The sequence below is a fragment of the Aquarana catesbeiana genome, linkage group LG11 (assembly GCF_042186555.1).
Source record: "Aquarana catesbeiana isolate 2022-GZ linkage group LG11, ASM4218655v1, whole genome shotgun sequence".
In the NCBI taxonomy this organism is placed as follows: Eukaryota; Metazoa; Chordata; class Amphibia; order Anura; family Ranidae; genus Aquarana; species Aquarana catesbeiana.
The window spans coordinates 223,318,800-223,340,900 of NC_133334.1; the positions used below are offsets into that span (position 1 = coordinate 223,318,800).

Consider the following 22,101-nt stretch of genomic DNA (forward strand, 5'->3'; position numbering starts at 1 on the left):
GGGTATCTTCTGATGGCTACTTCCAGCACGATAATGCACCATGTCACAAAGCTCAAATCATCTCACCACTGGTTTCTTGAACATGACAATGAGGTCACTGAACTCCAATGGCCTCCACAGCCACCAGATCTCAATCCAGTAGAGCATGTGGGATGTGGTAGAACGGGAGATTCGCATTATGGATGTGCAGCCGACAAATCCGCAGCAACTGCGTGATGCTATCATGTCAATATAGACCAAAATCTCTGAGGAATGTTTCCAACACCTTGTTGAATCCTATGGCATGAATAATTAAGGCGGTTCTGAAGGAAAAAGAGGGGTCCAACCCAGTACTAGCAAGGTGTACCCAATAATAAAGTGGGCAGTGCGTGAATATCTTAATTGGAGTGCTGAATGTCACTTTAAGCAGCTCGTTTATTGTGACAGTCACACTCACCTTAGGATCTGTGTGTGCGACATCCACATACTGGAATTGAAGTTTGCTTTAAAAGCTTCAACAAAACTGCTGAAAGATTTGCAAATGCGTTATGAAGGCTTGCTGTGCATATTCCTCTTTCATATACTAAAGCATGTGTATGATCTTAGATCATGGTGTTTAATTTAAACTTTTAAGATTGGAGTTCTGGGCGTTAGGTTAGAGTACTGTCTTTACATCCTAAAGTGGTTGTAAAGGCAGAAGTGTGTGTGTGTGTGTTGTTTGTTTTTTGTTTTTTTGTTTTTTTTATCTTAATGTATTCTATGCATTAAGTTGGAAAGCCTTCTGTGTGCAGCAACCCCCCTCAGCCCCCCTAATACTTACCCAAGCCCTATTTAGATCCAGCAATGTTGCAGGAGTGTTTTGGCTGCCCGGGACTCCCCTCCTCATTGGCTGAGACAGCAGCGAGGTGCCACGGGCTCCCGCTGCTGTCAATCAGTCAGTCAGCCGATGAGGAGAGAAAGGGGGCCAGGCCTTGGCTCTGTCTGAATGAACACAGGGAGCTGTGGCTCGGCTCCGGTGCCCCCATGCTTACAACCCCTTTCACACTGAGCCGCCCCGATTTGGTTTGAACCCCGCTAGCGGCCGAAAAGGGGTTAAATCCACCTGCAAAACGCTGCTGCATCGGCGCTTTGCCGGCGGTATAGCAGCGCTGCCCCATTGTTTTCAATGGGGAGGAGCGATGTATTCACCACTCCTCCACCGCTGCAAAGAAGCTGCTGGCAGGACTTTTTGTGACGCCCTACCAGTGTAGCGCCCTGAGGCTTTATTCAGGCACTATTTTTAGCGCTGCAGCACCTGAAAAACGCCTCAGTGTGAAAGGGATCTAAACAGTGCTTGATGGGGGCTTATTTTCAATGGCGACCCTGGGGGGGGGGGGCAGAGGGGGCCCTGACCCCCCCCCCCCCCCCAACATTATGCTGTGCCCCACCATGTGCCTTTTTTACAAAAAGGCAATGTCTAAGAGGGAGAGCGTCCCCAGTCAGCTCCTGCGGGTAATTCCTCCCCCTCCCTCTGCTCGCTGATACTGCATAATATGAGCGCTCACACAACCACGGCCGCCCGATCTGCTCCTTCCCCTTCATCCTCATTGGCAGGGAGAAGAGCGAGTTGCAGGAAGGACTCCACCAGGACTCTGTTACTGAAAAAACAGACTGATTTCTCCCGTCCTTAGGACAGGAGGACCAGCCTGTAAATTCCAAGAGATGCCAGACCAGCGCTGTCAATAGCAGGACAGCAAGAAGAGGATGGGGAACCCCACAGTGGCAGAACACCAGGGCCCGGTGGCAAGACAACCTTTGCAACCCTGATAGTTCTCCCACTGCTTTGGACCCTTATATTTTCTTGGTATGCTGGTGACATATATCTCTCTTGTTTTCTGGCACCCTGGGGGACCCCAATACAATAGGAAGGGAGCTCACTGCAGAACATGTGAAAGGGCCATTGTGGGATCGTAGTAAAGGGCCCCAGGAGATATATATTAATATATTAAATGGTTGCCCCCCCCTACTTTTGTCCATGTGCCCCCCCCCCCCTAAAGCTGGAGACGCCACTGCTTATTTTAAAAGTACAGTGGGGCAAAAAAGTATTTAGTCAGCCACCAATTGTGTAAGTTCTCCCACTTAAAAAGATGAGAGAGGCCTGTAATTGTCATCATAGGTATACCTCAACTATGAGAGACAAAATGTGGAAACAAATCCAGACAATCACATTGTCTGATTTTTGTAAAGAATTTATTTGCAAATTATGGTGGAAAAAAATAAGTATTTGGTCACCTACAAACAAGCAAGATTTCTGGCTCTCAGAGACCTGTATCTTCTTCTTTTAGAGGCTTCTCTGTCCTCCACTCATTACCTGTATTAATGGCACCTGTTTGAGGTTGTGGACAGGTGTCTTTTATACTGATAACAAGTTCAGTCACACTCCAAACTCCACTATGGTGAAGACCAGATCTGTTGAAGGACACCAGAAACAAAATTGTAGACCTGCACCAGGCTGGGAAGACTGAATTTGCAATAGGCAAGCCGCTTGGTGTGAAGAAATCAACTGTGGGAGCAATAATTAGAAAATGTAAGACATACAAGACCACTGATAATCTCCCTTGATCTTGGGCTCCACGCAAGATCTCACCCTGTGGGGTCAAAATGATCACAAGGACGGTGAGCAAAAATCCCAGAACCACACGGGGTGGACCTAGTGAATGACCTGCAGAGAGCTGGGACCAACGTAACAAAGGCTACCTTCAGTAACACGCTACACCTCCAGGGACTCAGATCCTGCAGTGCCAGACGTGTCCCCCTGCTTAAGCCAGTACAAGTCCGGGCCCGTTTGAGGTTTGCTAGAGAGCATTTGGATGATCCAGAAGAGGATTGGGAGAATGTCATATGGTCAGATCAAACCAAAGTAGAACTGTTTGGTAGAAACACAACTTGTCGCGTTTGGAGGAGAGAGAATGCTGAGTTGCAACCAAAGAACACCATACCTACTGTGAAGAATGGGGGTGGCAACATCATGCTTTGGGGCTGCTTCTCTGCAAAGGGAACAGGACGACTGATCCGTGTACATGAAAGAATGAATGGGCCATGTATCCTGAGATTTTGAGTGCAAACCTCCTCCCATGACAATAATCCGAAACACACCACCCCGGAAACTAAGGAGTGCTTCGTAAGAAGCATTTCAAGGTCCTGGAGTGGTCTAGCGAGTCTGCAGATCTCAACCCCATAGAAAACCTTTGGAGGGAGTTAAAAGTCCGCGTTGCCCAGCGACAGCCCCAAAACATCACTGCTCTAGAGGAGATCTGCATGGAGGAATGAGCCAACATGCCAGCAACAGTGTGTGACAACCTTGTGAAGACTTACAGAAAACGTTTGACCTCTGTCATTGCCAACAAAGGATATATAACAAAGTATTCAGATGAACATTTCATATTGACCAAATACTTATTTTCCTCCATAATTTACAAATTCTTTCAAAAATCAGACAGTGTGATTGCCTGGATTTGATTCCACATTTTGTATCTCATAGTTGAGGTATACCTATGATGACAATTACAGGCCTCTCATCTTTTTAAGTTGGGGAACTTGCACAATTGGTGGCTGACTAAATACTTTTTTGCCCCACTGTATGTGTATTATTTGGATAGTGTAGGGAAGAGCTAGACCTTTTGTCGAGTTTTTATTGCTCTGTGTCCCTGCTGGGGAGATTCACCCCTCCAGTATTTGTCCTGGTGACCATTGTTACCTAGACAAAAAATGGGGGATATCCTATAATTTTTGAGTTGTCCTCCAGAGCAAGATGTGAGGGGGAAATCTATCAACGGAGACAAATGTTTCTATGACCATTCTCTTAAGAGGAGAATTCCATTCAGTTTGGAGGGATTCCCTGTCATTTCCTGTTCTGTCTCCAGGAAATCTCCCCAGTAATACCGAGACAGCAAAAAAAAAAAAAAAAAAAAACTTAATAGGGGTTTTAACCCTTCCTTACTCTAGTATAACGTTTTGAATTTACATAATCTTTAATGGGAAGGTTGAGTCTTAGGGAGTGGTAAAGGGTGTAAAGGGTATTTAAATATACCTACAATGCAAAGTCTAGTTTGTACAAGTTTAAAATGTATGTAAACTCAAAAATACTTAATGTAATATATACTTTTTTTTTTTTTTTTTTTTTTTTTTTTTTTTTTTTGTGATCCTGCCAGAAATCTTCTCCAGAACGTCCTGTCATAGGGTGACAATGCTTAGTTGTCACTCTGAAGCATGTTCCTAGTCAGAACTATAAATTGAACTACAATGCAAATGCACAGCGCACCTGCACATTCAGCCCCTTGCTCCCAGCTGGTGTTCAGAGCCTTCCCCATTCACTGCTTCATCTCCATCGATGCTCCCTTACTCAAATTGACACTTTGTGAACATATACATTACACTGAGAAGAATGTAATTCCTACTTTTCAGCTCACCCTCCAGAGTCGCGTGGCTAGGGAAGAGCAACCGTCCCTGCAACGGTTTGCGTTCATGCATGCGTGCCTTTTTTTTTTTTTTCAAAACTTGAAGAAAGGAAAAATATCCAAAAAATCTGCACTAATGTGTTTTGTTTTTTTGGCTTGAGGTTTACATATTATATCTTGCGTAAAGCTTGTTTCTGGATAGTTACAAATCCACATCTCAAATTTTATTTATTTTATGAATTCCTGGACACCCTAATTTCTTACCCTAAACCACAGTCACATAATAGAATGGGCCCCAATTCTTCTTCTTGTCTTTAATTATGGGAGTTTACTTTGTGTAGTACCCATGTCATTTGGGTGGTTGCTGCCCATTGGCTGTTAAAGTGGACCTTTCACTGAAAATCGCAACAGCACGCTGCTCTATAGGATGATATTCATTATATTCATTAGTCCGCAGTTTCTAAATGGGTTTTTGTTATCTTTTAAGATCAGGGTAAAAGTTCCATGTTAAATGTCCATCAGAGCCCTCATAGGGTCTTCTAACTTTAAAGTGGCAGAGTCATAGCGGGTTGGCTGCAGCTTTTGAATACCGGTCAAAGTCCACACTGTGTTCTGCGATCAGTAAATGGCACTGCCGTTTCACAGTTTTTAAAATTATATGTTGTGGTTACTAGAGTGTTAGAGTTTAATTAAATAAAACTTGCTGCACAACTGGCTTAAAGACCACCATAGTCCACCAGTTCATAGCTAACCAAAAAATTGTGGCGCTTTGTATGCTTGCATGAGCTCAAGCACACTAATAAAAGAGACCAATACACAGATGGATCACATGACTTTTCTATTGTATTGCACACAAGAATCTGCAAATAATCTTTTATGATTGCATATTGCTCCAAATGTGTGTGATTAACTGCTACTACATGCTGCTTATATATTTTCCTTCATAATGAGCCATTTGTTTTGTTAATTATGTATTTTTTCAGTATTCAGCTCCCAATGGAGCAAAGTACAAGTAGTACTTTGTCTCGTCTTCCTACATGCCCTGTAACGCTAGGACATGGCTGCTTTGCTAGTAAGCACCTGTCTCCGGCTCCCAAGCATTTGCTTGGTGCAATGCAGTGTGAGATTAGGTGTGCCAGCCTAAGGGCTTGTTTACACTTGCTATTGGAGATGTAAAAAAAAAAACAAGCAGTTAAGCTGCGTTTTTACTGCCCCCATCCGCCCCCTCTTAAGCTGCAAACGCAACAGACCGGAGAATGCGTATATGAAGCATTGCGGCCATGGCAAGAATTACACCCCCTGTTGTTCACCATGTACAACTGACTGCCAAACGTGATATTCAAGCCAATTGTTTTGACTTTGGCACAGTGGTGTGACATTTAAGGGGTAAAAATGGGTGGTGAGAAGACAACATATAGCCTCCTCACCACCTGTCATACACCTCTGAAAAGCATCTGACCGCAGAACACTTTTCGTAGGTGTAGCCGTGGCAGCCCCATATATAAATATAGTCTTACAGAACGTTGGCAAGTGAACTAAGAGCAGTGTGGATGATCACAACAGAAAAAAAGTACGTGTAGGATATGTTTACTTGGCTCAAACAAAAAGCAAGGTTGGACTTCTGGCTGGGAAAATGGCGGCTACTAGCATAAATGGCATTCAGTTACTTTACTGCTGAATGGCAGGGAAATTGAGGGCTGTCGTTCACCTCTGCTGTTTTTAAAATTTGCCCTCTTGATCTCTGGCCGCATGAAACTTGTTGGCCAGTGTTGCCAACCATTCGTAAATTCATGGACAGTTTGTAAAAATCTGTGATTTTTACACCTGTCCGTGAATGTTCATCATGGACAAAAAATGTCCATAAAATCACTGCCAGTAGATGGATGGGTCAAACAGTCCATCCATCTTACACAAGCAGCCCAGATTATTATTATTTTGCCCTGCCTCCTATTTTCACATGTAGCTGATTTGATTGCTGCACTATTGCTTGAGCCTGGCCTGCCCTCTAAAGTGCAACCTCAGAACCCTAGAGCCTGCCCAAGCCAGTCCACAGTGGCCTACATGGAAATGTAAGAGGGGACTGGAGTGCAACTGTGGTTATGAAGGTAAGGGTGGAGTGAGGAGGACACATAAATGGGAACTCTACAGACTCTGTTTAAAGGGGAAGTCTGATGTAAGGGGGTGTCGGGCCATCGGTGTCCCCTCCTTACATCATAGTTCCCAGCTTTCCCTTTTAAATCGTGGTTTCCAGAGGCCCCTTTTATCCCTTTCATGACTAAGCCTATTTTTGAAATTTGGTGTTTACAAGTTAAAATTCGTATTTTTTGCTAGAAAATTACTTAGAACCCCTAAACATTATATATATTTTTTTAGAAGAGAATCTAGAGAATAAAATGGCGATTGTTGCAATATTTTTTATCACACGGTATTTGTGCAGCAGTGTTTTAAACGCAAATTTTTGGAAAAGTGACACTTTCATGAATTTTAAAAAATCCAAACAGTAAAGTTACCCCAATTTTTTGTATAATGTGAAAGATGATGTTACGCCGAGTAAATAGATACCAAACATGTCACCCTTTATAATTGCACGCACTCGTGGAATGGCGACGAACTACGGTACCTATGAATTTCCATAGGCGACGCTTTAAAAATTTTTTACGGTTACCAGGTTTGAGCTACAGAGGAGGTCTAGGGCTAGAATTATTGCTCTCGCTCTGACGATCGCGGCGATACCTCACATGTGTGGTTTGAACACCGTTTACATATGCGGGCGCGACTTCCGTATGCGTTTTCTTCGCTGCGCGAGCTCGCGGGGACAGGGGCACTTTAAAAATTTTTTTTTTTTTTTTTTTATTTTATTTATTTTTGTACTTTTATAAATTGTGTTTAAAAATTTTTTTTTTTTTTTTTTACTTTTATTGCTGTCACAAGCAATGTAAACATCCCTTGTGACAGTAATAGGTGGTGACAGGTACTCTTTATGGAGGGATGGGGGGTCTAAAAGACCCCCCATCCCTCCTTTTACACTTCAAAGTATTCAGATCGGCGATTCTGAATACTGTGTACTTTTTTAAATTCGGCGCCATTGGCAGCCGAGTAAACGGGAAGTGACGTCATGACGTCGCTTCCGCGTTTACAACAAGAAGGCTGGAACGAAGCCGCTCACAGCTTCGTTCCAGCCCGCCCCCAGCCGCCGAAGATTCCCGATTGGACACCGGGCCTCCCGATCGCACGGGAGGCCCGGTAACAGCGGCGGGAGGCGGCAGGAGGGGGGGGGGATGTCCCCTCCCGCTCCTCCGGTATAACAACCGAGCGGCTTTTAGCCGCATCGGTTGTTATACTCCGGTAGCCGATCACCCGCTGAAAACAACGGTACCAGGATGATGCCTGCAGCTGCGGGCATCATCCCGGTATAACCCCGGAAAGCCGAGTACGCATATGTGCGTACGGTCGGCGGGAAGGGGTTAAATCAGCCTGCAGAGTTCCTCCTTACAATGTAAGGGGGAATTCTTAGACTCCGATATAAGGGCTCATTCAGGCATGTTCTGAGTTCTTTCTTCTGTGCAGAGCTGCTTTCTGTTACGTGTCCATCCACCTTGGAGCTGTGTGCAGGCAGCCCATAGAAGTGGATGCAGTGACTGCCACTACATCAGCATCCCCTTCTATAGGCTGGCTGCATGTAACTCCAAGGTGGCTGGACTAAGGCTATTGCCGAAATGCGTTAGTTTTGTCACTCTGATGTACCAATAAACAACACTTCAAGGACTACAGTTTTGCCTGCTCTTCTTACTAAGGCTGAAGATTGGACACGCAGCGGATCAGCATGGAGGACGGGTCTGAATGAGCCCTAAAGGGGAACCCTGTGAAATCTGTTGTATGGGGGAACTCTGCAGACTCTGTAAGGAGGGAATCTGGGCACCCTGATGTATAGTGTAATGATGGAGAGTTTGATGAAAGGGGACTCTGATGTAAACTGAGGGTTCATCCTGACCCCTGCACTCTATACATTATGCTGTACATTTCATAGTCCTGACCAAGATGTTTATTGTCTCAACAGTTGTTAGTTTTAATGAAGCTCCTCTTTAGGCCCCATTCACACTTGTGTGACCTGAAAGTCATGCGACTTGACGCAATGCCTGTGTCATCTTGGTCTATGGACCTCAAGTCGCACCAAAGTTGTGCAGGGACGCTTCGACTTGAAGTCGCACAGATATGAACGTTACTCTTTGGAAATCATGGGGTACAACTTGTCATGTGACTTTGCAGTCCCAAGTCGCACAAGCTTTGTACATCAAAGCATATGAAATAGAAACATTTAATTTAAGAAAAAAAACAAAAAAAATCCTTTTGAGGTTTTATTTGTGTCTGAGGCTGTCAGTTGTGGTACAGTAATTAGAAATATTTTGTGGGTACAAGGACTGTGGTATACGCTTGCAGTGTATACAGCGACTAGGCATAGATTTTATCTAATGATCCTCCTTTAGGCCCCTTTTTATGATTAGGCAAAATCTGACCATGCAATACTGTTCGCTGCGTTGTGCTATACATGATGTACAATTTTTTTTTTTTTTTTTTTTTTTCTTTTTTCTTTTTTCTTTTTTTCTCCGTTTTTATTCCAGAGTGCCCTAGGTCCTTCATTATCCTAGTCATTCCCACATTTTGTCACTGTTTTTTTGTTTTGTTTTTTTTTTTTTTTGTCGTTGTAGTATTGTTTGTGTTTCCATATTGTTTATACTGTTCAAATATTGATTTTCTTAGTTTAGAGTAGGAGTTTTAGGCATATTTTTAGGATGTCATTAAAAAAGTGTTACGTCAGTAAATTTTCCATGTTTTTGCCAGTAAAAAAAGTCAAGGGGGGTTGGCAACACTGCTTGTGGTTCTAGGAGAATATCGGCCAGTGATTGCCAATGCAGCTCTCTACCAGGAACTGGGCCAAGAGCTGCAATTGAAGATTTTTATTCAGAGGAGTCTAATCTAAAGCTAGTTTATGCTTTATAATGATACTTAGCAGTTTTCAACAATGCAATTAGGAGTTATGCTTGTCTCTATGTCAGTAATTTATTCCTCATCTATCCATATTAGACAGCTGGTCACCCGACTATTTTATTGCAGTCTGTCTGCTTCTTAGTAGTTAATTATCATTTTATGAGCGTTTTTCCTTTTTTCTCTCTGCATGCAGCTCCCAACGCATACAGATAGAGAAGGAATCAGAAAGGGAAAAAATAGACTACTTTGTTTCCTACATCTAGTGCTAGTGCTGCTTTTCTTTGTTCCTGTCTGGTATGTGTGCTCTTTGTCTTTTACGTGCCCCCATAGACGTGCATTGCTGGATGAGTATGAAACAGGTTTAGAAGATATTTAAGCTGGCTGTGAGCACTTCATCAGTACAAAAACGCGTCCCTGAATGTTGCAAAATTTGTCAACATATAATAATCTCACTTATTGCAGAGATATGTAATTACAAAGGTCACAGTTCCACATGTAAATGTCATACTTATTTTAAAGAATATGAATGTGTGCAATTCAGGAAAGCTATAGTCCATCACTTTTTGCTTTTTGTGTGTGTGTACAGTGCATTCCTAAAGTATTCAGACCCCCTCACTTTTTTTTTTTTTTTTTCAATTTTGTTATGTTGCAGCCTGATACTACAGTTTGTTTAAATTCATTTTTTTTCCTAATAATCCTACACTAAGTACCCCATAATGACAACATGAAAACAGAATTTTAGAAAGGTCTGTGAATGTATTAAAAAGGAAACCCTGAAATCTCACATGTACCTAAAGTGGTTGTAAACCCACTATGTCATTTTCATGCAGTCCCCTGTCTTCCATAATACTATGTGCCTTATTAAAAAAAATGCCTCTGTATACTTTATTTCCTAGTGACGCTCAAGTGACTGTCCGCCTCTCCCCTCTCTCAATCTGACAGCTACAGCGGGAGGGACCGAGAATCCCCCCGCTGATGTTTTCAAGGAGGAGAGAGGCGGCCCGGTCACGTGAGCGGCGCTATGAAATAAGGTATGGAATGGAATGGCGCACACACACTGAGGCACATAGCATTATGGAAGACCAGCGATTGCATGACAATTAGTTATTGCAGCAGCAGGAGGGGAAGGTTAGACACTGGTACAAGCTGACAGGCAGGGAGGGGTGGAGGAGAGGACAGAGCAGAGCTGCAGATGACGGAGGCACGTAAACTGACCGCAGTGTCAGGGCTCAGCAGTCATGATAAACCGTGGTCCGTCTACAGAGGGAAAGGGGGGGGGAGGCCCTCTGGTGTGATTTGAGCTTTTAGGACTCTTGCATATTTTTGTACTCCCAGGTGTGCAGCCATACAGACCAAAATATGCTGCTTGTTATGGTGCCCGGCATTCACCGCTGCAGCGTATCTTTGTAATAATTTGAAAAATATATCTGTGTGTGCATGCCGCTGGACGCACACACCCGTGCACAGCTTTTTCTCTGATGCATCTTAATGGGCGACAATACACTGCAGCTATGACTCCCGGGCACCACAACACCTAGTGTATTTTACTCTTAGTCATATGCCTAATGTTCGGCCATGTGCAAGAGCCCTGCAAACCTTTATATTTAAAATGCTGGTTCTCGTTGTATGTTGGTAAAGATCTATCATCATTATTTTACAGGTCTGTCTTTTACATGTAGTACATTGTCCCATGTTGCTAGGTGCATTCTACCTCTTGCTATGAGGTCCAAACTGCACCCTCGCTCCTCATTTCACAGCTGATCTGACAACAGCTAGGAAAGAGATGGCTGCTTCATAATGGCAGCTTGTCCCAGCCTGAGCACGTTCTTGAGACCAGCATTGGCAGCAGGAATGCCCAGGCTGATATATCCCCCCTCCTTCTGCATTCCTCCGGTCGCTGCTTGTCTCAGGAAGGTGCTCTGAGCCAAGACAGGTTGCAGTTATGAAGCAGCCATCTCTTTCCAATCAGAAGTGGAAACCTTAAACCAGTAACAACCAAGCAACTGGTATTTTCAGAAGGCGGTTCACATTGATTACTTACATCTTTCTCTCCTGTCAGATTTCTTTTAGGAACTCCATGTTTTCTAAACCTGTGCTTTTGTTTGTTCTTTTTAGATAGTATGATCAGAGTGGGGTCCGATTACCAAGCACAACTCCCAGAGTATAATCCAGGTATGTCCAGGTTTACCCCCCCTTATAAGAGGTACACCAAAACAAAGGAATGTTAGCTTGTCTTTGCTATTTTCTAGGCTAGTGTATCACTGTTTTAATATTTGAAAGCGGTCCAATATCTCTACCAGGATCAAGTACCCTGTTATCTGAAATGCAGTGTAAGACCATCAAAAGAAAAAATACACAATTTAATTTTATATTGGCATTTTTAAAGTTTGTATAACATTTGTGGGTGCCCCCTGGCAGTTTGTTACACAAGCAATAATGGCTTTCTGATGAGAAACCCAAGCATTGCCCAGTCACTTACTACTTGCGTTTGTAAAGGCTCTAGGTTTTTTACCTTCATGTATTCAATGCATGAAGGTTGAAAAACTTTCTGTGTGCAGCAGCCCCCCCTAATACTTACCTGGTCCCCATCTCATTCCAGCAATGTGCACAAGAGCAGTGGCCCTCTCGGGTCTCTTTTTTTTATTTATTTATTTATTTTTTCCCTTATTGGCTAAGACAGGAGCAGGAGCCATTAGCTCCCACTACTGTCAATCACAGCCAGTAAGCAAATGAGAAGAGAGCGGGGGCGGGCCAAGCCACGCTCCGTATGTGAATGGACACACAGAGCAGTGGCTCAGCAGCGGGGAGGGGCCAAGAGCACCAGCGGGGTACCCGAAAAGAGGAGGATCAGGGCTTCAGAATCTGGTGCAGCTGTGCATGGTAGCCAATCAGTTTCTAACTCCAGCTTGTTCAATTAGGCTTTGACGATAAAACCTGGAAACTGTTTGTCAAGTAATAATTGATATGTCATTTGGGAGGTTTATTTCTGGTCACCACTGAGACAAACTGGGTGCAATTTTTTTAGTTGTCAGAGCAATAAATGAAGGAAAAGCCTCCAATAGGGGACATTGGTTCTATGTCAACTCCCTTTTGAGAAATCTGTTCACTTACTTGATATTTCATCTTTTCTTTATCGTACGTCACGGGACACAGAGCATGCTACCTTTAGGTGATTGGACACTGGCAACCAATAGTAAGAAGGTTCCTCCCATATAACCCCTCGCATACAGGAAGTACCTTTTAGTTTTTTGCCAGTGTCTTGAAGGTGAAGGAGCTGTGGAAGCTCTTTCTTCAAATAATGTCCCAGTGAGGATGTTATAATTGGATCCATTCGGATGGCATATCATGCTAAATTGGATGGTACCCGAGCCCTGGTTCAAGAACAGGTTTTTGCCTGTAATGTGTCCTTATGGAGCTGGACCCTTGTGATATGGTATTCCTGGTCTTTTACTTGCCCAAGGAAACCTAAAGGGTGCTTTACAGGTCCAGGGGTGTGGACCTTAAACAAAAGGGGACCCGGTCCCTGAAGGTCCTCAGTGACGCTACCCGCGGTGATGGGGGAAGATTGGGCCTAAGCTCAGGCCCTGCTGCGAGGATCGGTGAGTGCTTCCTCGGGAGGCCCCATTTATTACATTGTTACTAAGTAATGTTATGGCCAGATTTTCGTGTCTTTTTGTGCCCACTATAATAGTTCCCAGATAGGCCGCAAAAATACACTCAGGCGGGGGTTCCCGCACGGACTAGTCGCGCGCACGCGGGAAGCGTGCGCGTGCATTGAACGGGCGCTGCACCTTCTCCCACCTGTGCGCACTTTGGCGTGTGCGGGTTGGCGGCGCCGCATGTTCCCCGCGGGCATGCGCAGTAAGGCCCGGGCGTGCATACGTCACTTGACGGTGCACGCATATAGAGGGAAGTTGGGGGTCTGCGTGTGTCAGTGCTTGTCATATTGGCTCAGGTGAGCCGGGAGCCTGTTGCGGTGGAACACAGAGCTGGGCACGTGAGTATGGACATTTGCAACTCCTTAAAGGAGGCCATAGTATTTGCTATAGCTGATACAGCCATATAGCACAGTGAGTTTTCCTCAAAACCTTGTAAGCAATGTCTTCCAGAAAACGAGGCACGGGGAACAGGGCTAGTCCAGGGGTTAAAATGACTCCTTCAAAAACAGGAGATCAACCTCCGGCTACTGCAGCATCTATCGCCCCTGAAAGACCTGCTGCATTTGGCCTGGCTGAGCCATTGCACTTGTCAGGCGTAGTGGCCACCACCAATATCCCTGCATCGGCTTATGTTACTAAGGATTACTTAACGTCAGCCCTTGCTGGCCTGGAAGGCAAAATAGCAGGTATGATTGCCTCAGTAACACAGGGAGGGAAAAAAATGGCATAGATCTCCCTCTCCTGAGCCTGGTCCAAGTGCAGAGTCACTTGAGCACCAGGACTCCCTTAGCCAGTTGGGTCCTTATGATTTGGATCCAGAATGGGCAGAGGATTTTGAGGAGGTGGCCGTAGGGGATAAGGAAGCAGAGGCTGAAGAGTCCTTAGCGGGGGACTCAGGTTCTGAAGAACCATTGTCGGCTTCACAATCCCAAAAATTGTTTATCCAGTTTTTAGCTGAGATGGTAAGAGCAGGATTTAAGTTACCCCCTGTACAGGGGCCAGAACTTTCCTGTTCTACATTAGGATCCTTGCGACCTCAGCAAGGTTTCCCGGGCGTTTCCTGTGCATCCATTATTGGAGCAGCTGATTTATGCTGACTGGGACCACCCGGACAGGATATACTTACCTCCAAAGAGGTTTTCTTTTTTATACCCTATGGAGGAAAAATTCAAAAAAAGGTGGGATACGCCTTTAGTGGATGCTGCTATTTCTTCAGTGAATAAAAGCTTAACCTGTCCAGTGGATAATGCCCAAGGGTTTAAAGATCCAGCAGATAAAAAGCTGGAATCCTTACTAAAGGCCTCCTTTGCGGTGGCTGGGTCAGCAGTGCAACCAGCCAATCCCTGAAGGAATGTTTTAAAAGATTGGTCAGGAACCTGCCTGTTCAGGAGGAATATTCTGACGAATTGTCAGAACTTCCTCGCGCATTGTTTTGCAGTAGACGCATTAAAGGACTCAATCCAGCAGATGTCTCATTTTGCGCTACTCTCAATAGGTATGCGCAGAGTCTTGTGGCTAAAGAGCTGGTCAGCCGAGATGCCATGCAAAAGGCTGCTCGCGGCTTTTCCCTTTCATGGGGAACGTTTGTTTGGAGAAGATCTGGATATATCCAAAAAATCTCAGGCGGAAAGAGCTCCTTGCTTCTGTTAGGATTAAGCAGCCCTCCTTTAAAATTCCTAACGCTCCTGGGCCAGGCGCCTTTTCTCCCAAGAAGTATCGACGGCCTCAACCACCTGCCTTTAAGAAACCTCAAGGTCAAAAGAGACCTTGGACTCAAAAGCCGGCCAAGGCCAATTCCAAGTCCTCCTTATGAAGGGACGTCCCCACTCTTACAGGTGGGGGCAGACTGCAGCGATTCGCAGATGCTTGGGCAAGGTTGGTGCAGGACAGGTGGGTCATTTCCACTATAACACAAGGTTACAAAATAGAGTTCCAAGATTTTCCCCCAAATCAGTTTCTGGTATCAAGAGTCCCATCGGACCCAGAGAAAAAGAAAGGCCTATTCCTAGCCTTAGAACAGCTAGAAAGGCAGGGGGTGATTATCGAGGTTCTGCACAAAAAAAAGTTCAAAGTGTTCTATTCAAACCTATTTACAGTGCCGAAGCCGAATGGGGAGGTAAGGCTCATTCTGGACCTCAAGTCTCTCAATTCCTTTCTAAGTGTCCAAACCTTCCGTATGAAATCGGTTTGTTCAGTAGTCACATCTTTAGACATCAAGGATGCGTACCTACATGTGCCAATTTTCGGTCCACATCAAAGATTTCTACGCTTCGCAGTAGAGGGGTGTCATTTCCAGTTTGTAGCACTTCCATTCGGACTGGCTAAGGCCCCTCGAGTCTTCACAAAGGTGTTGGCTCCAGTGTTGGCTTCTCTAAGGTCCCAAAGGATATTTGGTGGTAGGATATCTGGACGACCTTCTGTTAAAGGACCAGTCCTATTCCACCCCAATAGAAAACGTTTCAACTACCGTTCATTTTCTGAGATGCCTAGGCTGGGTTCTGAATATGGACAAATCAGCCCTTCATCCAGTTCGAATCTTGACATATCTAGGCCTGATCCTGGATACGACCCAGGAAAGGGTGTTTTTACCCCCCTTAAAGGTCAGCTTAATAGTGGAGCTGGTCAGAAAAATCAAAGGGGTAGAAAGACCCTCAATTCAACTGTGCATGAGACTGCTAGGCAAGATGGTGTCCTCCTTCAGCACAGTTCCTTATGCGCAGTTTCACTCCAGATTGTTCCAAAAAACTATCCTGGAGGCTTGGAACAAGTCTGTTCTAACCCTGGATCATCCAATGTCTCTATCCCCAAGGGTAAAACAGGACCTCTCCTGGTGGTCAAAGACCAGCAACTTGAAAAGCGGGAAGTCCTTTCCGCCGGTAACCTGGAAGGTGATAACTTCAGATGCCAGTCGTCCCGGCTGGGGAGCAGTAATGGTGGTAGGGGACCCATTGTGCCTTCCATTCCGCCCAGAACTGTTGTCCCAAGGTCCCATATACCATCCTTCTTTACGGTCGCTGAATTTTATGTCATGGCTATTGAGACCAGAGTACTAAGAGACCGTGGTATCAGAGGGTCTGTTCTGTCTACTTTAATAAATGCTAGAAAGCCAGTGTCTAGAAAAATTTACCATAGAGTCTGGAAGTCGTACATCTCATGGTGTGAGAGGAGAAGATGGCACCCTCGCAAGTATACAATCGGGAGGGTCCTTGCCTTTCTGCAAACAGGAATTGATTTAAACCTATCCCTAGGAACTATTAAGGGACAAATTTCGGCCTTATCGTTTTTTTTTCCAGAGGCCAATCGCATCTCATTCTTTAGCACGAGCCTTTGTCAAAGGAGTACTACATTTAGAACCACCAATTAAGCCGCCCTTATGCCCTTGGGACTTGAACTTAGTACTTTCAGCTCTACAGAGTCAACCCTTTGAGCCTATTAAGCGTATTCCTTTGATCCTATTAACTAGGAAATTGGTCTTTTTTGGTGGCTATAACCTCAGCTAGAAGGGTTTCTGAGTTGGCCGCCCTTTCTTGTGAAAAACCCCTTTCTGTTTATTCATCTGGACAAGGTGGTAATGCGGCCCCGTCCAGATTTTTTTACCCAAAGTGGTTTCCAGTTTTCACTTGAATCAGGATATCATTTTACCTTCCTTCTTTCCTAACCCTAAATCTAAGGAGGAAAGATCGCTCCATTCACTGGATGTGGTGAGAGCTGTCAAGGTTTACTTAGATATGTCAGCCCCTTTTCGGAAGTCTGACTCACTTTTTGTTCTGCCTGAGGGTCCTAAGAAAGGACCGGTAGCAACTAGTTCTACAATCTCTAGGTGGATTGGTCAGGTCATTATCCAGGCCTATGAGTTGAAACACAAGGTTCCACCTCGATATCTCAAGGCTCACTCTACCAGAGGAGTTAGTACGTCATGGGCGGTGCGCCAACAAGTGACTATGGCTCAGGTTTGCAAAGCGGCCGCTTGGTCTTCTGTTTATACATTCACCAGGTTTTACTGACTGGATGTTAGGTCTCAAAAAGAGACTGTTTTTGGCCAGAGCGTGCTGCAAGCAGCTTTATAATCTGGAGCCTAAAAAAAGGGGGGATCTAGGAATGTTCCCTCCCCTCAAAGGCATTGCTTTAGGACATCCCAGATAGTCATTACTATGGTGCTCTGTGTCCCGTGATGTACGTAAAGAAAAATTGATTTTTAAAACCGCTTACCTGTAAAATCCTTTTCTAGGAGTACATCACAGGACACAGAGGTCCCTCCCCTCTTTTTCTGGGATCTTCATTGCTTGCTACAAAACTAAAGGTACTTCCTGTATGGGAGGGGTTATATGGGAGGAACCTTCTTACTATTGATTGCCAGTGTCCAATCACCTAAAGGTAGCATATAACCCAGATAGTCATTACTATGGTGCTCTGTGTCCCGTGATATACTCCAAGAAAAGGATTTTACAGGTAAGCTGTTTTAAAAATCCCATTTTTTTTCGTCTTGTTTCTCCAAGACAAGGAAGTGAAGGGACATCTCCCCAGTTGGAAACTGACTGCAAAACCTTGATAAAGTTTTAAGCCTTCCCAAATCTTAAACTTGGGGGGGGGGGGGGGGGGGGAGTTTGGCTTTATATAAACATTAAGGTATTTTAGGTATTTTGAGCTATTTTAAAGCCCAAGAGATGGTTTGGAAACATTGTGTACAGGTGATAGAATATTAACCTGTCAAGAGGTATTTTACATGCTAGCCCACAACAGGAGTGCTTGGCAAACTGGCTCTTTTAAAGGGTATGTATGCAACTGGTAACAAAGAAACAAAATCCTGTCTTTGTGTCTACAAAAAGTAGCAAAACTAGACAAATGTACAAAAAATAAAATGAACAAATATCTGTGAATGAAAAACAAACTGAATTGCTTCAAAAGAACAGTTCATGTGCTCCTTTCAACAAATTTGTTCATTTTCCTATCTCTTCCACCTTCGTGTATAAGGGATACTTTATATGTAACAAGTGCTCATAAGGCCACTTTAACACTGAGGTGTTTTACAGGCGTTTTTTGCGCTAAAAATAGTGCCTGTAAACTGCCTCTTCTGCAGCCCTAGTCTGAAAGCTCGAGTGCTTTCACACTGGGGCGGTGCGCTTGCAGGACATGGGAAAAAAAGTTCTGCAAGCAGAATCTTTGGGGCGGTGTACACCGCCCCTGCCACTGAAATCAATAGCCTGCGCTTTGTGAGCGCTTTTAACCCTTTTTCGGCCGCTAGCTTGGGTTAAAAGCGCCCCACTAGTGGCCAAGAAAACGCCACTAAAACGACGGTAAAGCGATGCTAAAACTAGGCGTCAACCCCCGCCCCAGTGTGAAAGTGGCCTAACATCCTCCACTGGTGATAAGATGGCAGCTCGCCTTACATTTAGACCACTGTATTACCAGCAGGTCTAAACGCACAGTTCCCCAATAGGGATGACACCAGGTGGAGTTTCTCACCTGGTGTCATCCCTATTGGGGAACTGTGTGTTTAGAACTGCTATCTTATCAGTGGAGGATTTTATGAGCACTTGTTACATATAAGTATCCTTTTATACATGGAGGTGGAAAAGATAAGTAAATGAAAGTGTTTGTTAACCCCGAAAAAAAAAAAAATGCAGATCCTGGTCCCTTAAAGCAGATTAAACAGCACAGTGCTTGTGCTGTGTAATCTGCCCCTCTCTAAACTGTAAAAAACCTCCCTGAGCCTTCCACTTCCTGTATCCCCCTCTCTGTACTGACCTCGGTGGTCAGGGCTACTGAGCCCTGACCACCATGGTTAGTTTGCGTCCCTTCGTCATGCGCAGCCTGCTCTCAGCTCTCCCCCTCTCCCCCTCACCCCCTCCTCTCTGCCTGCAAGCAACTTGTTGTGTGTCTCAGCCAACCGCCGCTATTTGTAAAATAAAAAATTAGAAATGATCACCGCCAGCTCTGTATTATAGGCAGACCTAGCACTGTTATTCTTTTATAAAAACGAGCATTGTAAGTACCTGTTTAGCGCACTCTTTGGGCCAGTCATGTGACTCTCGGACGGCTTTCAGGGATACGACAGGAGGGGCAGAGCGACAATGATCTCCCCGGCTGGCGTCAGAGGGAGATCACGACCCCCTCCTGCAGAAGCCATCCGTCAGCGCTGTACAGCGGTTGTGAGTCATGTGACCTGCCTGATGACAGCTCTAAACATGTGTTTACATTGCTCGTTTTTATAAAAGACATGTGACTGGCATAGACTTGCATGATAGGGTAAACAAACACTTTAACACCTCATTTGTTGAAAGGAGCACATGAACTGTTCTTTTTAAGCAATTCAGTTTGTTTTTCATTCAGATATATTTGTTTATTTTCCTTTTTGTACATTATTTGTCTAGGTTTGTTACTTTTTGTGGACATGAACACAGGATTTTGTTTTTGTTACCAGTTGCGCTGCACTATTTATGTATTTTAGTTCAATTGGATAAGTGAAGTGAGAACACTTGTATGTGTGAGCAGCAATTGGGGTTTTGTTTATTGTGATTTGAATTTGTGGTTGAGGAAAGGCTGCGCCGATTAATCTTGTTTTTTGTTTGTTTTTGTTTTTTTGTTTTTTAATATAGTTTGGGGAAATACTGAGTTATCAGACGTAGATGGTGTTTCCTCACCTGACTCATTCAGACCTTAACCATTTGCTTACTGGGCACCTAAACCCCATTCCTGCCCATGCCAATTTTCAGCTTTCAGTGCTATCACTCTTTGAATGACAATTGCGCGGTCATGCAACACTATACTGTGTGATATTATTATTATTATTTTTTTTTATCATTTTTTTCCCCCCACAAATAGAGCTTTATAGTGTTGCATGACAGCGCAATTATTCAAAGTTTGACAACGCTGAAAACTGGCCTCGGCAGAAATGGGGTAAATGTGCCCAGTAGGCAAGTGGTTAATGCATTGGAATGCATTAAGATCCAAAACCTTCTGCCTTTAGAACCACTTTATTGCCACAGAGCAATTAAAAGACTATTTGGCTATTCTCAGCAAAGAAGTCGGCTTGGTAAAACAAAAAATTGAGGGTAACCTTAATTATTTTACCTACTGTCTACAGGTGGTAAATATAAAATCTATTTATATGCAATAAATACAATTAACATTTTTTTGAAAGGTGTTTTTTTGTAATATATAAAAAAAAAAAAAAATCCCTTGTTAAATGTCTAGTTATTTAATACTGATGTTCTGTGGGATAGATTAATGTGCGTTACTGGTTCATTTAGTAAAGGTATTTAAATATATAGGAGACCCTGGGTATCTGTACTGTGCACTGACCTTAGCCATAGAATGCAAAGCTTGTCTACTCTATTCATGTTGGTTCTTTCCTAAATTTTAACAGGCAAGGCGCCACCACCTGATGAAGATGAGGAAATGCAGAATATGTTAGTTTGGTCACCAAGCCATGTAATACCAGATACAAAATGTAAGTGCATGTCCTTTTTAAAGTAAAATAAAAAAATGAAGGACTACACTGTTTTCACTCCGTGCATCTATGAGACAAATATATACTTTCTTCATAGTATAACAGATGCACACTAGTAATATGCCTTTCAACCATTATTAAAAAATGTCTTTGTCTTTAAAGTGACTTTACAATACCACTAGTATCACTGCAAAATTCTTAGTGGCCCTTTGGTAGCTCAGAGCATGGTTACATACTATGCTTTTACCATCCTGGCTCTCGCCATGTCATGCAGCATGATCCTACCGATTCTGACAACATTTTGTTGAAGTCAAATAAGAGGCAGGCAGGGCCAGAACAAGGGGGCTTTCTGTGGTTGCAGGAAAGAATTTTGCACCGTGTATGGCCTGCCTAAGCAAACTTGCAGCTATGCTTCCTGCGTTTGGGGTGGGTTAAGGGTTCCTGGGCTGCTCGGGAAATAATTTGTACATGGTTCCAGATCTATGCAGAGATGTAACTCTGTTGCTAACCATTAAAGTATAAAATCAATGACCAGTTTAATTTAAAATCATTGGAGGCGCTACTTCAACATTGAAGTGTCCTCAAATCGACGAGAGAAGGATTTATCAAACCATACATATCACAAATATCCAGTTGCATAGGGGAATTAAAAATCTAACTTCCTTTTGAATGATTGGTTGTTTAAGCTCTTCTGTACATATTTAAATCCTAAAAGTGAGCACAGCTACATTTAACTTTGCCTTTCTCACACTTTACTATATATGAGGACCAAGAAGTCCCATGATATTGTTTCCATATATTATTGGGATACCATAAATTTTCAAGTAAGTCAAATGAATTGCTCACAAACAAAATTAGGATCTTTATTTCTAAATAAATGTTAAAAGAAAACCATGTTCACAGCCATGCATGCTAACCCCTCAGAGGCTACATGAAGACCCAATAAGTACAAATAATATATAGTTTATATATAGTTATAGTATATGTAACTAGGTATCATTAACGTTAGACTGTTAAACACCTCAAGCGCATCATGTTTCGCATCAAAGCTTCATTTAGGAGTAGGGTGAGAGATATATAGTGTTAAGAAAAAAACACCAGTGTGTGTGTATCGGAAAGAATTTAATGATATAAAAAAAAAAAACTCACAAGGGTAGCAAAATATGGCACCTGTCATAAGCACATCCCAGTACAGATCCCATGTGGATGGATGGCAGATCACTCCATTCCAGGAAACGGCCTCACCACCACTGGCCAGGTGGAAGAAACCAGGAAGCAAGCTTGGAACCAGGGACCAGGAAGTCAGGGATCTTGGAAGTGTAGGGCTGGACCAGAAGTGATGTCAGGCGCTGCTGGAGGACAAAAGGGACATGGCTATGCATTTTGGAGCTGCACTTTGTGTGCATTCAGCAGCGATCACCGAAGGTAATTGCTGCCTGTGCAAACAATGACAAATTGCTGCAGCTACCAGCGATCTGTCATAATGAATGGGTCTGGCGGCTGCACCTAGCAGCTCACAACTGAAGCTGGAATAAGAAGATTCCTGCTGTCTACAATTTGCACCGGCCTAAATTGCCAGTGTGAAAGTAAC

General features: G+C 43.8%; 1 protein-coding gene across 4 annotated transcripts in view; it reads left to right on the forward strand.

The window, feature by feature from the left end:
* RCOR2 (REST corepressor 2) overlaps positions 1-22,101 on the forward strand; it is a 164,497-nt gene that overhangs the window by 107,036 nt on the left and 35,360 nt on the right. For all 4 annotated transcript variants that reach the window (XM_073605393.1, XM_073605392.1, XM_073605390.1 and 1 more), the window contains 2 exons: positions 11,517-11,573; positions 20,427-20,510. In XM_073605393.1, the coding sequence (XP_073461494.1) occupies positions 11,517-11,573; positions 20,427-20,510 (141 nt within the window). The remainder of the gene's footprint in view (positions 1-11,516; positions 11,574-20,426; positions 20,511-22,101) is intronic.